At 45.6% G+C, this 13,632-nt stretch overlaps 2 protein-coding genes across 4 annotated transcripts in view; both read left to right on the top strand.

Moving 5' to 3' along the window:
- Positions 1 to 2,085: 2,085 nt before the first annotated feature.
- On the top strand, positions 2,086 to 13,289 carry SOCS2 (suppressor of cytokine signaling 2). Of its 3 annotated transcripts, XM_043546024.1 has the most exons (4): positions 2,614 to 3,012; positions 3,043 to 3,190; positions 3,590 to 3,855; positions 5,523 to 13,289. In XM_043546024.1, the coding sequence occupies exons 3-4, from the start codon at positions 3,720 to 3,722 to the stop codon at positions 5,978 to 5,980; spliced, it is 594 nt and encodes a 197-aa protein (XP_043401959.1). In that variant the 5' UTR covers positions 2,614 to 3,012; positions 3,043 to 3,190; positions 3,590 to 3,719; the 3' UTR covers positions 5,981 to 13,289. The 3 variants fall into 3 exon arrangements, with proteins under 3 accessions (XP_043401965.1, XP_043401959.1, XP_043401956.1); XM_043546030.1 differs by lacking the exons at positions 2,614 to 3,012; positions 3,043 to 3,190 and adding an exon at positions 2,086 to 2,218; XM_043546021.1 differs by having other exon boundaries at positions 2,614 to 3,190.
- CRADD (CASP2 and RIPK1 domain containing adaptor with death domain) overlaps positions 5,842 to 13,632 on the top strand; it is a 112,320-nt gene continuing 104,529 nt past the window's right edge. Inside the window, exon 1 of the mRNA XM_043546017.1 lies at positions 5,842 to 5,974. The gene's annotated coding sequence lies outside the window, so the exon portion shown is untranslated. The remainder of the gene's footprint in view (positions 5,975 to 13,632) is intronic.

Genomic DNA, 13,632 nt, shown 5'->3' with positions numbered 1-13,632 from the left:
AGCATATTTTCAGAGACACAATTATTTTAGCAACAAAAATACATTTGCACTACTTTTTTTAAAACTCCTGTTAACAATGCAGAAGCAGCACATTTCTGAAAGAGTGAGCTAAATCCTATTCAAGTGCTCACATCATCAACATCAGAATTGTTAACTAAGTTCCGAACTATATGGACATATTCTGATCCCCTTCACATGTGTGCAGCTGGAAACAAATGGGCTCTACAGGAGTAACAGAGAGTGAATTTGAAAACATTTCAAATTGCATAGATGAAAACAGGAGGAGAATACGGTTTTCAAAATTTTTATTACTTTATATCACTGGTGACGATGCATGAGTCAGAAAAAAGCCTGCTTGATTTTGAACTCCCATCTTGAATCTGAGATGCTAGCAGTAATTAAAACCATCTTTTTGTTCAAACTAAACAAATGTGATCTGGAATCACTGAAACTTTATGAACATGGAAGCCCATAATGCCATATTTACAGTGTCACTTTGCAAAGTAGATTTTTTCAAAGGAGCCTCATGAATTGTATGAGTGGCCAGCTAAATATTAACAATTCTCTTTGGCAACTAGCAAACTAAACAAAACTAACTCAGATCTTTCTCTCCACTTGTCCACATCCTTAACACAGCTGTTTGAAACAGTCCCCCCTTTCAGATGTTAAAGTAGTTGTTTCAGGAGTTACCCCAAAAGAACTCAAAAGACATTTGACACTCCCAGAGCTTTCTCTCTGTATTGATAGTGAATCTATATGCATATTCTACCTACATTCTTTTATTCAGAAGTCATATTAATAGTAAAGTTCACAGTACCTTATCACTAGACCTCACCCTTTTGCTTGCTATGCCACAAAACCTAGCAATGTTATACATATGTTTGCATCTTTCCCCGTGCCACAGATTTTGAGTTTTTTTTAAAGACACAATTAAGTCTTTTAATGGAGTCTCTAGGATTTTTTAAAAAATCTTTCTAATCCTTTATCTCATGATACCTAAAAACAATTTTCCATCCCAATTTTGCCCTCTTCTGTTGGGCAATTGGTGACATTTTTCCTGTTTTGAACAGAGCTGCTATTAATATGGTTATTATTTTGTTTGCTTTTAAATAATAAACAAGCTTGGCAGAAATCAATATTTATTTTATAATTTTGACAGAATTTTTATTTTTAAGCACAATTTTTCTATTTTTATCAATTTTAAATGTTCAGAGCAGTCAGAAATTATGGTGGATCAGACAATAGGGGGGTTCAATAATAATTATTCAATGATAGTAGATGTTGAGACATAACTTTATAACTGTTAAAACACTAGCTGTCAACTCACATCAAAATATACAAACTAAATACCCTTAAATCAAACTATAAAAAGTTATCAAGCAGCATTTTTCTTACTTTGCCTATCTGTAAATTTCAGTTATTATCAACGGAAATATTTTTCACAGATGTCTGTCCAGAGAAATCCACATTTATCAACATTTCCAGGCAAAAATCTAATCCTTACAAGCCTCCTACCAAAACATCAACAGCCCTGAGCAATGCTGAATGGTGTTGGTTACTTAGGAGCTAATGCAAAGCCAGGGGAGGGACTACAATGCACCATTTTTGTGAGCCCCACCAAAAGCAATTTACAGATTATATAAAAATGGAATAACAGCCTAGTAGATGGTTGTAATAATGAGATATTTTAGTGTCTGGACATGTGGGGGCAGGAGTTTCAACTATAAAAACATCTGTATAAAGAGTTTCTAACTCTTGGCAAAAAGAAAAGGAGTACTTGTGGCACCTTAGGGACTAACAAATTTATTTGAGCATCACAGACACCAGTGCCGGTGTCCAGATCCGGAGGGGAGACGGGCCTGCCAGGCTGGTGCCAGCTCCGGAGGGGAGAGGGGCCTGCCCCACGTGGCTGTCTCTGACGCTCAAATAAATTTGCTAGTCTCTAAGGTGCCACAAGTACTCCTTTTCTTTTTGCAGATACAGACTAACACGGCTGCTACTCTGTAACTCTTGGCAGTGCCCCTTTAAGCACCTAATGGGCCTGAGACTGATTTCCCCAAAGGAAACTCCGGAACACTTTTATTACTGCGCAAGGCTCAGGTGCCGCTATAGCTCCCGAGTCCCGACTTTCCCTGGGAAAAAGAAACAACATCAAGCGTACAGAGAGGCTGGGACGCCCAACTCCTGAGGCGTGCAGCCAGGGCGAGGTTCCCCGCAGGTGAGGGCGACCCGCTTGGTGCGGGAGTCTCTCCAGAAGCGCCACCCGGCCCTTGAGGAGGGACCCTGTTTTGTATCCCGAAAAGCGAGGATTGCGCCCGGGCGGAGAAGAGGGTTTCCTGGGTCAATCAGCCCAGGGACAGAGGGAATAGCTCGTATGTGTGGGCTGCAGCCGGCCATGCGGCGCTGGGGCAGACGGCGTGGGAGGGCGGCTCGACCCTACAGCGGCACCTGGCCCTGGGCTGCGTCCGCCAGCCACACTGCGATCACAGCAGCCGCCTGACGCGCTGCCTCGCCCGCCGACCCCAGCCTATCCTCCTCGACCTCCGGCCGCGCCCCCGACCGCGTGGGCCCGAGGACGGGGCTCCGCAGAGCAGCGATGCGCCGGGGTAGGGAGGATTCACTAGCCTTGGGAGGCCGGCCCCGGCCCCTCGCACGGGCCAGAAGGGTCCGCGTCGTGCCCTAGCCGGGTGTGTCCCCTCCCGGCCGTGCGGGGTGGGAGGGGCGGCTGCTGGGGCTGCTCCACGCCTGGCGGCGGCAGCGGCAGCTCCGGCCCGACTCCCCTTCAGCGCGGAGGCGCCAGAGCTGGCGCTGTCACATGATGCGGTTCCTGGAAAGTTCCTGGAAAGCAGCCTGTGCAGTCACCAGCGCGGAGAGGCGGGGGGCGCCCGGGGCTGAATACGTGCACGCGGCCCCGCGCTGCCGGGGGGCGGCACGAGCCAGCTCCCCTTAGCAGAGGCCTGCGCGGTGCGGGAGAGAGGGGCTCCCCGTCCGCCTCCCGCTTCCGCGCGCGCGGTTCGCCCTGGGGGCCCTGCCCGCGGCGAGGCGCCGCCTGCTCTGCGCAGTAACAGCCCAGAGAATCAGAGCAACCTGCTCGCCCCCCCTCCTGAGCCCGCCTGGCGGCCCCCACCTGGCTTCTTGTCTCCAAGTCCCGCCGCCCGGCTACTGACCCAGGGACGCTGGTGAGGCGAAGGTAAGAGCCGGGCTCGGTTCCCCAGACGCCTTCCTCTGCGGCCGCCCGGCTCCGGCCGCGCCAGGCGGTTTTGTTGGCGGGGCCGCGTGTTCCTCGACAGCAGCAACGGCGGCGGCGCCCTGGCTGGAGCGAGGCGGCCCCTCCGCTCCTTCCCCGCGCTGCGGACTCGGCCCCTCGGCTCGAGCTGCGCCCCCGGGGCTCCTAGCCAGGTCCGCCGCCCCGCGAGAGGCGAGTCTCCGCGCCGAGTGGGGGGCTGCCCCGTCTGCCTGCGGGCGGCTCCTTCCCCTGCTGGGCGCGGGCCGAGGTCGCTCCGGCACTCGGGAAGCGGGCGCGGGGCTGGGTGCGGGGAAGCGCGGGCTGGGGCTCGGCGGTAAATCTCGCTCTCCTCTCCGCTTGCAGGCTGCGGCGGCCGGGCGCCCCGGGCAAGGGGCTGGGGGCATGTCCGAGCGGCGCTGAGAGCCGGGCGCCGCAGGGCTGGAGCGGAGTCTTCCCGGGCTGTCACCGCCGGGTGACTTCTGCCTCCCCCCAAATGACTCTGCGCTCTTCCGAGTCCTCGGATGGTGCGGAGCGGGCCGGGGCCGAGTGGCGGGGTCCCGGGGCTGAGGTGACCGAGAGGGCGGCGGCGGAGCGCCTGGCCGCGGCCATGGAGGAGCTGAGGCGGGCAGGTGAGCGAGCGAGCGAGGCGGGGGGACAAGCGCTTTTCCCGGGGAATCGGCCGGGCACATGCATCGCGGCTGAGCCGGGCGACCGCAGGGCTTGGCCCCGGGGCACTTGTCTGCTGCCTGGGGAGGCGGAGGTAGCCGCGGCGTGGAGGTGCCTCAACCTATCGCTGCCCCTTGCAGAGCCGGGCTTGCTTCCCCGGGAGTCTGGCCAGGCGGGCGGCCGGTGGGAGCGTCCCGTATCTCCCCTCAGTGGCAGATAAGCTGCCTACTAGCCCAAAGGCTGGGTCACATCCCCATCTTGGCGGGGGCTGGCTTCGCTGCCCTCCTCTCCGACTCCGCGGGCAGAGATGCCGCTTCCTCCGGCTAGCCCCGGCCCGATCAGCCTCTGCGCCAGATGGCGGGGCGCGGGAGACTCGCGAGGAGTCGCCTTGCCCAGGCTCCCTTCCCTGGGGCTGCGGGCGGACTAGCGATTTGTAGCAATTTCGTGCTGATCCGCTCGCCATTGGGTCACCCAGCGCTGCGCGCCCCGGAACCACGTCGCTTTTAACTGCTCGTAAAAAATTTTTTTTGTCTTGCTGCGGTGACTGCTTCTTAGAAATCAGCTCGGGGCGGGGGCTTTGTTTCTTATCTCTCTGTCTTTAGGTAGAGGAGAAGGAAGAGACAAAACCTCAGTTCTATACGCAGCAATGAACGGGGGAGGAAACTAATCCAATTGTAGATTACTGGGTTTCTATTTTAAAAATAAATAGAAAACTTTTTTAAAAAAATCCTCTAACTTCAAGTTGCCTGTTTTGGAAAGATGGTATCTGGTGGAAAAACTACTCTTACAAATTCTCTGTGAGAACCATCTTTTTTGTTAAAGATCGCTTCACTTTATATATAAAAATTAAGCCATAATAAAATCATGAAACACTTAAATTGCATTGTTATCCCAGATGGAATTCAGAATTACTGTCCAGGGAAAAATAAATGGTTAAAAATAGTATCAAACTTGAATTTCCCAAAGTCCAGAAGAGTTTAGCTTAGCCCTCTGAAATTCCCATACACTTTTTTTAAAAACCTCTTCAGTTATATTTATATCACTCAAATGTGGAAAAGGAAAAATAGCTCATCATACAGCTGTAGAAATTATTGGTTTTTAAAGTGAAGGATACTTGTAGGTCACAGGACAATCAAAGGCATTACAAAATGCAAGATTTTTATCTTCATTAGACTGCCAGAATGGAAGCCTTGTCTCTCAACATGTATTTCCTCTTACTTGTACTGTCTTATTTCTAATTAATACAGATATCATTTGACTAATAAGCTAACCAGAATTATTAAAAGTAGGATCATTCTTGACTTCAAGCATTTATGTAGTTTGATATGAACTTATTTGGGATGTTGTACACAGGATGGTATATGATGGTTTCCCCCTATAGTTGTCAGCAAATTTTGAAATCTAATACTTATTCACACAGGAATACACATGGAAATAGTGACCTGACAGGGTCATGATGACACATTGTACAATAAACTAAGTTAAATATTTAATAGACATTCTACGATGCTTGCTTCTTGGCAAGTTATAGTATTTTTTCTAGTGATAAAGGAAATAAGATACTATAAAAACTTTTTGCAATTTTTGTGTGGAGAAAAAACAACAACCAACCATCTCCCTCTTCTAACAGGGTGGTACTGGGGCAGTATGAATGTTGCTGAAGCCAAAGAGAGATTACAGGATACTCCTGAAGGTACTTTCTTGGTTAGAGACAGCTCCCATTCGGAGTACCTACTGACTATCTCAGTAAAAACATCAGCTGGACCAACCAATCTGCGTATCGAGTATCAAGACGGCAAATTCAGACTGGACTCCATTGTATGTGTCAGATCTCGGCTTAAACAATTTGATAGTGTGGTCCATCTTATTGAATACTACGTTCTTACATGCAAGGATAGAAAAACTGGGCCTGAAACTCCATCAAATGGAACAGTGCATCTTTATTTGAACAAACCTCTATATACTTCAACTCCATCTTTGCAACATCGCTGTAGAATAACTATAAACAAATGTACAAATAAGATCTTGGAACTGCCTTTACCAACAAGATTAAAAGAGTACTTGAAAGAGTATCAATACCAGGTATAAATATCTTTTCTAAATATGTCTCACATAGAGTAACTTTGAATGCAACTATTAAGATCAGCCAAAGAACTGAGTATCCAGCTGTACAATTCAGCATGAAATTTATTATTAAAATAGGGTCAGTCGGGGGGGGGGGGGAGTGGGAGAAGAGGGAAGGTTTGGATTTTAAAATGCCTCCAAATAAGGTTTTGCGCAGAGCCTTCCCAAATCATATTTTTGATGGGAGTGGAGGGGGTGAGGCTGCAGTCTCTTTAACAAGGTATGTTGGCGTCATATTAACTTGTGAGGACTTGGGATCCTGTCCAAAATGTGGTGTTATGTTTGAAGAAAATGGTGTAGAGCACTATAATGGCCACCATTGGTACATAAAATAGCAAAGATGATACTTGTATTGCAGTAGCTCCCAGAAGCTGTAAATGGGATGAAGACCCTACTCTCATAAGTGTGTGTGTGTGTGTGTGTACACACACATATATATAATTTAGACTGAGGCACAGATGCATGTGTGCACACACACGTGTGTGTGTGTGTAACAGTAGGGTAATAGAAATATGTGTTTACATAGGGGAACTGGTCCACAGTTTGTTGCTCAGTCATCACTTTTATAAACAGGCAAAGGATTAAGATTATCTTAATGTCTGCTTTTTCAAATAGAACAGAGCTTGAACAAGGACTGCCAAGACTCACTATAAGCTAAACCTGCCCAGGTTGAAATGCTGCAAAACAAACTGGGGTCCTTGTTTTTGAGCAAAACTCCTTTATGCTACTGTCCAGACCCAATATCCACTAATCTAAAGAGACTTCAGTCTATATGACAAGAATCCCCCAACTCAGGCTCCAAGGCCCACTTGAAGCATTTTCAGAGTAGCAGTTTTTCTTTTTCGTTGGGGTGTTTTTTTTTTTCCTTTCTGTATTTGATTTCCTAGAAGTGCGCAAGAGTAGAGCTCTCTGATCCCATCATGCCTTCTTGGTCTAACCACTGGTCTGTTTTTTGGGGAACCCTAATTCTGGAGTACCTTGGGACCAAGGCCTCATGTATGGCATGCTGGACCTGGAGATTGCTGCAAGGCTCTGTCTCCCAGTAGCAAACCAGAACATTTGGCAGCAGCTACCAAAGCACAGTCTCCCTCTATTCTGCTATTTACTTGTTGCATGTATATTTTCAGTATTTGCAGATTCGCTTGTATTGAAAACCCATGACTGCACTACCGTTGGCTGGAAATTTGAGTTGGGTGGGGGATAGTTTTAGCCCCAGTGGCATTTAGTGCTTTCTGTCTCCTCCCTTCTCTTCTTCTTCACCCGTGTGCGATCCACTGAGATATGCTACTACTGCCAACAGCAAGATCTTATGCTTGCTGATAACTAACTGCTGGTGGTGTGGTTTGTTGTTGTTTTTTTGCTTTTGGCAAATGTGATATTTAATGGTCATTTGGCTTCAGGGATGCCACAGGGTGGAGGGGAGGTATTGTACTAAGTTGTGGGGGGAGGGGAAGGAGAGACTACACACTCCTAAAGATAGTCCTTACCCCCACAAAGAATCGACCATGTGTTAGAAAAGTGGATCAAACAAATTAGAGTTGTTTTGGGGAGTAGGGTTGTTAGGAGGCAACAGTAAGTTACTGACTTAGCACAATGAATGTGAGTCATGGCTTGCCAGTGACAGTGGGCCAGCAGGTGTCTTGTAGGTCTCGCAGCATAGTTAGATGGGTTTTTGTTGGAGGCTTTCCAATGTATATGGGTCAGCAAAAGAGAAGGTGAAGACTGGGAATGTCAGCCAAGTGAAGGAGACAGTACCTTATTATCCTATCAATCAGCTAGGTAGGGTGGGATTAGAAGTGCTCCTTGGCAGGGCTGGATTAACCTTTTGTGGGCCCAGTGCCAAACATATTTGTGGGCCCCCATGGAGGTAATGGAGCATGGCACGGGGAGGTCAGTCCCCAGAGCGAGGGGCCAGCCAGAGGCAATGGGGCATGCCATGGCAGGGGCGGCCCTGCTCTCCCAAAGCGAGGGCACTATTTACAAACTGGCAGTTGCCAGATGCACAGTGGCCTGCCCAGCCCTGTGCTGCCGGCATGCCCCTTCCCCTTGGGGGCAGGCCCATGCCACGCCACACAGTCCCCCTGCCCAACACCCTCCCAACTCCCTATGGCCAGAGCCCCCCCAGACCCACCCACAAATGCATAGCACCCTGCACAACACCACCCCTGCCCACAGCCCCACTACAACTGCCCAGCACCCTCCCTAGTGCCCTAACACACACACCTTCCCCACCCCCTCACAGCCCAGCCCCACCCACAGCCCCCAAGAGACCCACTCCCCCACACCCTGCTTCCTGGCCACACTCACTGGCCTGCTGGGAGGCAACTGTGTCTGCCAGGCTGAGCTGGCAGCGCAGCCAAGGCTGGTCCCAGGGCCGGGAATTGCTCTGTCCCTTCAGGAGAGGTGCAATCAGCCAGGCCAGGGCCTGCCCTGGCCAGGCTCTCTCAAGATGTACTTGCCTAGAGGGGCCTAGCCAAGCCCCCCACATTGTCTTCCTGCCGCGCCCTCTCCCCTCCTTGGCTGAGACTGGCCAGACTTCTGCACCAGTCCCAGGCGGCTCAGCTCTGGGGAGACAGGAAGGGCCCCACAGGTGGTAGGAAGCAGAGAGGCGGAGGTGCACTGGGGTCCAGCCGGGGGCTGAGAGGGGCAGGGGGTGGGGCCAGGGAGCGGAGAGGAACCCTTTGCCACCTGGCGGGCAGGCCAAGAGGAGCAAGTGGTGGGCTGGGGGGGAGCTAGCGGGGTCTCGGGGTGCAGTGCAAGTGGAGCAGGCCAGGGCCCCTTCTGAGCATGGGCCCGGCTCCGTGGAGCCACTGGCGCCATTGAAATCCGGAACTGCTTCTTGGTAAAGACAAGCAGGTTGTGGTTAATGTACTGGAGGGACGTAGTGGTGGTGGATGTGATATGCTTTGAAGAAACAGCATTTTGAATAGATTTGAGGGCAAACATTCTCCCTATGAAAGCCTAGGTCAGTGGTTCTCAAACTTTTGTACTGGTGACCCCTTTCACATAGCAAGCCTCTGAGTGTGACACCCTCCACCCCCTTATAAATTAAAAACACTTTTTAAATATATATTTAACACCATTATAAATGCTGAAAGCAAAGCAGGGTTTGGGGTGGAGGCTGACAGCTCATGACCCCCCATGTAAGAATTTTGCAGCCCCCTTAGGGATCCCAACTCCCAGTTTGAGAACCCCTGGCCTAGATCTTGTCTACATTACGGACCTTAACACTGGTTCAGCTAGGCTGGTGCAAGCCCCTGGTGTAGACACAGTACACTGGTGTGACTTACCACAACTTGAAACCAGGGTTAATTGCACCAGTGCAAGCCCCACTTCATACTCATACAGTACAGCAGGCTGTGGTAAATTGCATCGATGTAAAAATCCCTCATGTAGAGTAGTTCTTCGATTCTAGGGCACAATCATGAGGCAAACTTCTTAAAAAAAGCAGTGGGAGTAGGGTGGCTTTGTGGATTTTGCTGCAATGCTTAGAATGTTAATCTTTAAACTCATAGCTCTCTCAATTCCAAATCTGACTGTAACTGCTGTAATGTTGCCTTGAATCTGTAGTAGGCTCAAACAGACTGAATCAGCATTGCTCATCCTAAATGCTCAAAAAATGAGAATCAGAACACAAATCACGAGATTGCATTAAATCAGGAGACTTAAAAAAAAAAGTGCTGGGTCTTGTTTGCTTTTTTGAGCATTGAAGTTCCATATTTTCCAGTTCTTCCCTGCAACGGTAAGGGCTAGAAACTTCTTATTTTTAATTAATTGAAATCTGAGATTCTCTCAATTGCAGGAGGGTGGAACTTTAAGGAAAAAACCCTCCAAGTATTGAAAGACTCATGATGAAAATTACAAGTTGGCAATACAAATACCGAGTGTACTAAAACTCCATACTGAAGTATGAATTTGGAGGCTCCACCTTTAATTGTTCAATATGGAGGGTTCCAGTGCTGCTTATACCATAGGCAGGGAGAATAAATGGCTCATCTACAAAATGGGTGGATGGGGCTGAAATGTAACCAGGCAGTTGTATCCATCCCATTAAATTTTAATCTGACCTCTTTAATATTGTAATTTATGTAATATTCTGAGTAAACACTCCTATAATTACTGTGTGGAAGGTGTGGAGTTGAGAGGAGAAAATAGTGTGGTCTTCCGTTCTAATGAGCCAATCTTACTTTGCCCACAGCATGGAAGTATAAGAATTAGCCCTTCCTAAATAAAACAGGATGGGCAATGTTCTATTAGTTACCCACCTCAGTCATGGCTCAGACAAACTTCCAGTAGGTAATTTCCTTTACTACAGAAGCTTATACCTAATAGTGGAGTTAAATGAAGCATCTTCCTGTTTCAGCCCAATTAGTTTTATAAGTTTGTTTTGCATACATACAAAAGGATCTATTGATATTATTCCTATTGACGCCTTCTCAATATGTGCAGGATTTATTGTTTTCTCCTCCCCTCAAAATATTTGATAGGAAGAGAGCATTTAGAATTGGGTGTCTTTCATGAATAGTCTATTCATGTTTTAAATATCATTGCCTTTCTATCACTAAAATAAACTCTAGGCATTATACTGATGCAGCCAAAATGCATAAATTAAGTGTTTAAAAGGGTTTTCTAACTTATATTTGTGATTTGAAACCCAAATAAGTTTTAAGAAACCTTTTTGTGCGAGAAGAATGGCTTGAACAACGTTGTAGAAATTGTGATATATTCTATTGCATAAAAACATTCCTTCAGTTTCTAAACCAGCAGTATAATTAGAAACCACCTCAATGAGTGAGCTAGCCAGTCCACACAAAGGAAGTGGGTGTGAGAATACATGTTATCTTTATCTGAAGGTCATGAAAACCACCTTTTCATGCTGCCCAATATTGTCTGATTGTTTCCCATCTGTCTGTATCCATCTGTTGTCTCTTATATTGTATGGTCGTTGGAGCAGGGACTGTTGTTTTGTTCGTTGTTTGTACAGCACCTAGCACAATGGGGTCCTGGGCTGTGACTAGGGTTCCTAGGTACTATAATACTAATAGTGCAGGTGGAGAGTGAGTTTAAAGATCCCCCGGAGGGGTGGGGGTGGGGGGGGAGGGAAGAGAACAAATAACTGAAATCCATATATGGCTTTACCTATAAATCTGAACTTAAAAGACAAAGCACATGGTAAAAACATGTGGCTGTTGGGTTCTCAGCGGGGCCAGAGGGCAAGGACTTAATTGATTAAGAAATACAATAAATACCTAATATGCTGAAGAAGAGAAAGTTTACATAGAGCCTACATATTTCCAAGGAGAGCTTTAGAGAGCAATAAGAAACAAAGAAACTATCAGACTTATAATGTCTGACTTCAGTGATAAACCATGTGGCTCTTTATTGCAGTCAAAAATCTAAAAGAAACCCTATTTAAAAAGGAGATCCCCTTCCCCCATCCCCTCCCACATGCACCCTTGGGACCAACCAAGAACGAATGAATAAATTGAAAAATGCTCCAGAAGCTGAATGCTGAGGCAACAGCATTAAGAAAAAAATTTAAACTACAAGAACAAAAGCTGTGTATTTGTAGAGCCCTGCAAATCTGTAGCTATCTACTTTATATCCACAGACGATGTTTGCAGATACAAAATTTGTTATCAGCACAGGACTCTATGTAGTTGGGGATGAGCAACAAGCAGAGATTTTATTAGAAAAGATTGGGATGGCTATTATGCAGGAAGTTTTCAGTGTTGACTCTGATACACAGAGTTAAAATAAGAAAACAACCAAATTAAATGTGTGCCTCTATTTTTCTTTCACTAGCATGGCTTATGTAAATGATTATTTTGTTTTGGAGCAAATTGGCTTTCAGCATTACATAATTGAGGCTTAAATTCTGCCTGCTGCAGAAAAATAGATGTCTGAAATATGCTTCATATAGGACCAGTCCACAGTCCATAGAAAAATTCCTATTGACTTCAATAGGCTTTAGATCAGGCTCTATAGTCTCTGTGTGAGAAACAGTTGCATGGTGTTTATTGCTTTGTCAGAACCACTGTAAGATAACTTTAGTTTTAACAAATACAACCACATTTAAATATACATGTTCAGGCCCCAGTCCTACAATCAGATGGAGTCAGTCTTTCATTGAGTTTAATGGGCTTTGGATTTGTTTCATATTTCAGGGTGGGCTTTTCTGTTATCCTGCAGTACTGTATATCACTCATTGCTGAAAATTTCCCTCGTAATATCTGAATCTCCACAAAACCTCTACTTATTTCTCATCCCATAATACATAGCACAGGGGTTCCACATGTACAGTTCTGTGGAACTGTAGCCATAATTAATGATATAATGGGACAACTTTCCTTCTCCTCCCCAGCAAAGATGGACATAATTAAAATACCATCTTTAGTAAGGAAAAAGTCATGGATCATTATTTCTGAGATTTATTTTTTTGTTTTGTTTATGGAATTCCTTGTTGTTTCACTTTCTTATATGAAAAGCAGTTTTATACAGGACTTAGCCTTTATAAGATACAATCTATGTGTGCTTATATGTAAGGATTGTGAAGGTTTGTATTGTTAATTATTACATTTTTGTTAATTGTTTTAACTCAGTTATACTTTAATAATACCTGCCATGAATTTAAGCTACAGTGGTGGTAATGTCTTTATATGGGTTTGCTTTGATGGGGAGAGATGAAAATAAGACACCAAGCATCATATGTGACAACATTACACAAGCAATAGCAACAGAATGCCTGTCTGAGGGAAATTAGTTGAAGTACTTCAGAGGGACGTTATCTGTAAAGAAAATTGCTTGCATTAAGATCAGTGTTTTGAAGACCTTCATCTGCTCTTTCTCTTTGCTCCCTGATTGTCTCTGACAACATAATGAATCCACAGCAACGTCAAAGAAAACAGTAGTTTCACTACAACCAGGGAATAAATAGAGTAGTAGAGAATTGGAGGAGCCCGGTTTGTTTTAAAATGGATCCTGTAGAAAATGACAAGTCTCTGAATACACTACTTTGCAAAACTTTCTCTGAGTCATGAATGTCCTCTTAAAATGTACCCTGAAAGTTTTAGCCTTTTAAAAATGTAACATATATTGATTTGGTCATTTCAAAGTTGGGATAAGAAATATAAGCTTACCAAAATAAGGTACTTAATTTCTTCCTTTAAATAATAAAACCAGGTTTCTAATCTTCCCTGTATTTAAAATGCCAGGCAACAAGTTTTATGTTTGATATGTTGTAATTTGTAAATAAAATAGGGCTGAAACTGTATTTCAAACCCAACCTGACTCTTAATTTTCTTTCCCTTATTGGTCAAAGTCAGATGTTTAGGGTTTGTTTGTATATGTGGTTCCATATGTTTAATTCACACACTATTAAAATAATTGCTTTTCATTTTAATTTTTTTCTGTAAGCCTGAAACATTAAACATTGAGATTTTTCAATATTTCATCCATAAAGGTACTTTTAAAATTCAACTTGTAGATTCACTGCACAAAGAACACTAAAAAATGAAATTTACAAATAATTATGTATGTACTTTAAACAATGAACTAAACATTGCTTAGGTGGAAAATATCTATTAGACTTTGCAAATATCTGTTGCAAATGTGTA

Source organism: Chelonia mydas, chromosome 1 (assembly GCF_015237465.2).
Source record: "Chelonia mydas isolate rCheMyd1 chromosome 1, rCheMyd1.pri.v2, whole genome shotgun sequence".
Classification (NCBI taxonomy): Eukaryota; Metazoa; Chordata; order Testudines; family Cheloniidae; genus Chelonia; species Chelonia mydas.
The sequence above is the reverse complement of the archived record's forward strand: the minus strand, read 5'-3'. Positions and strand labels throughout refer to the sequence as shown.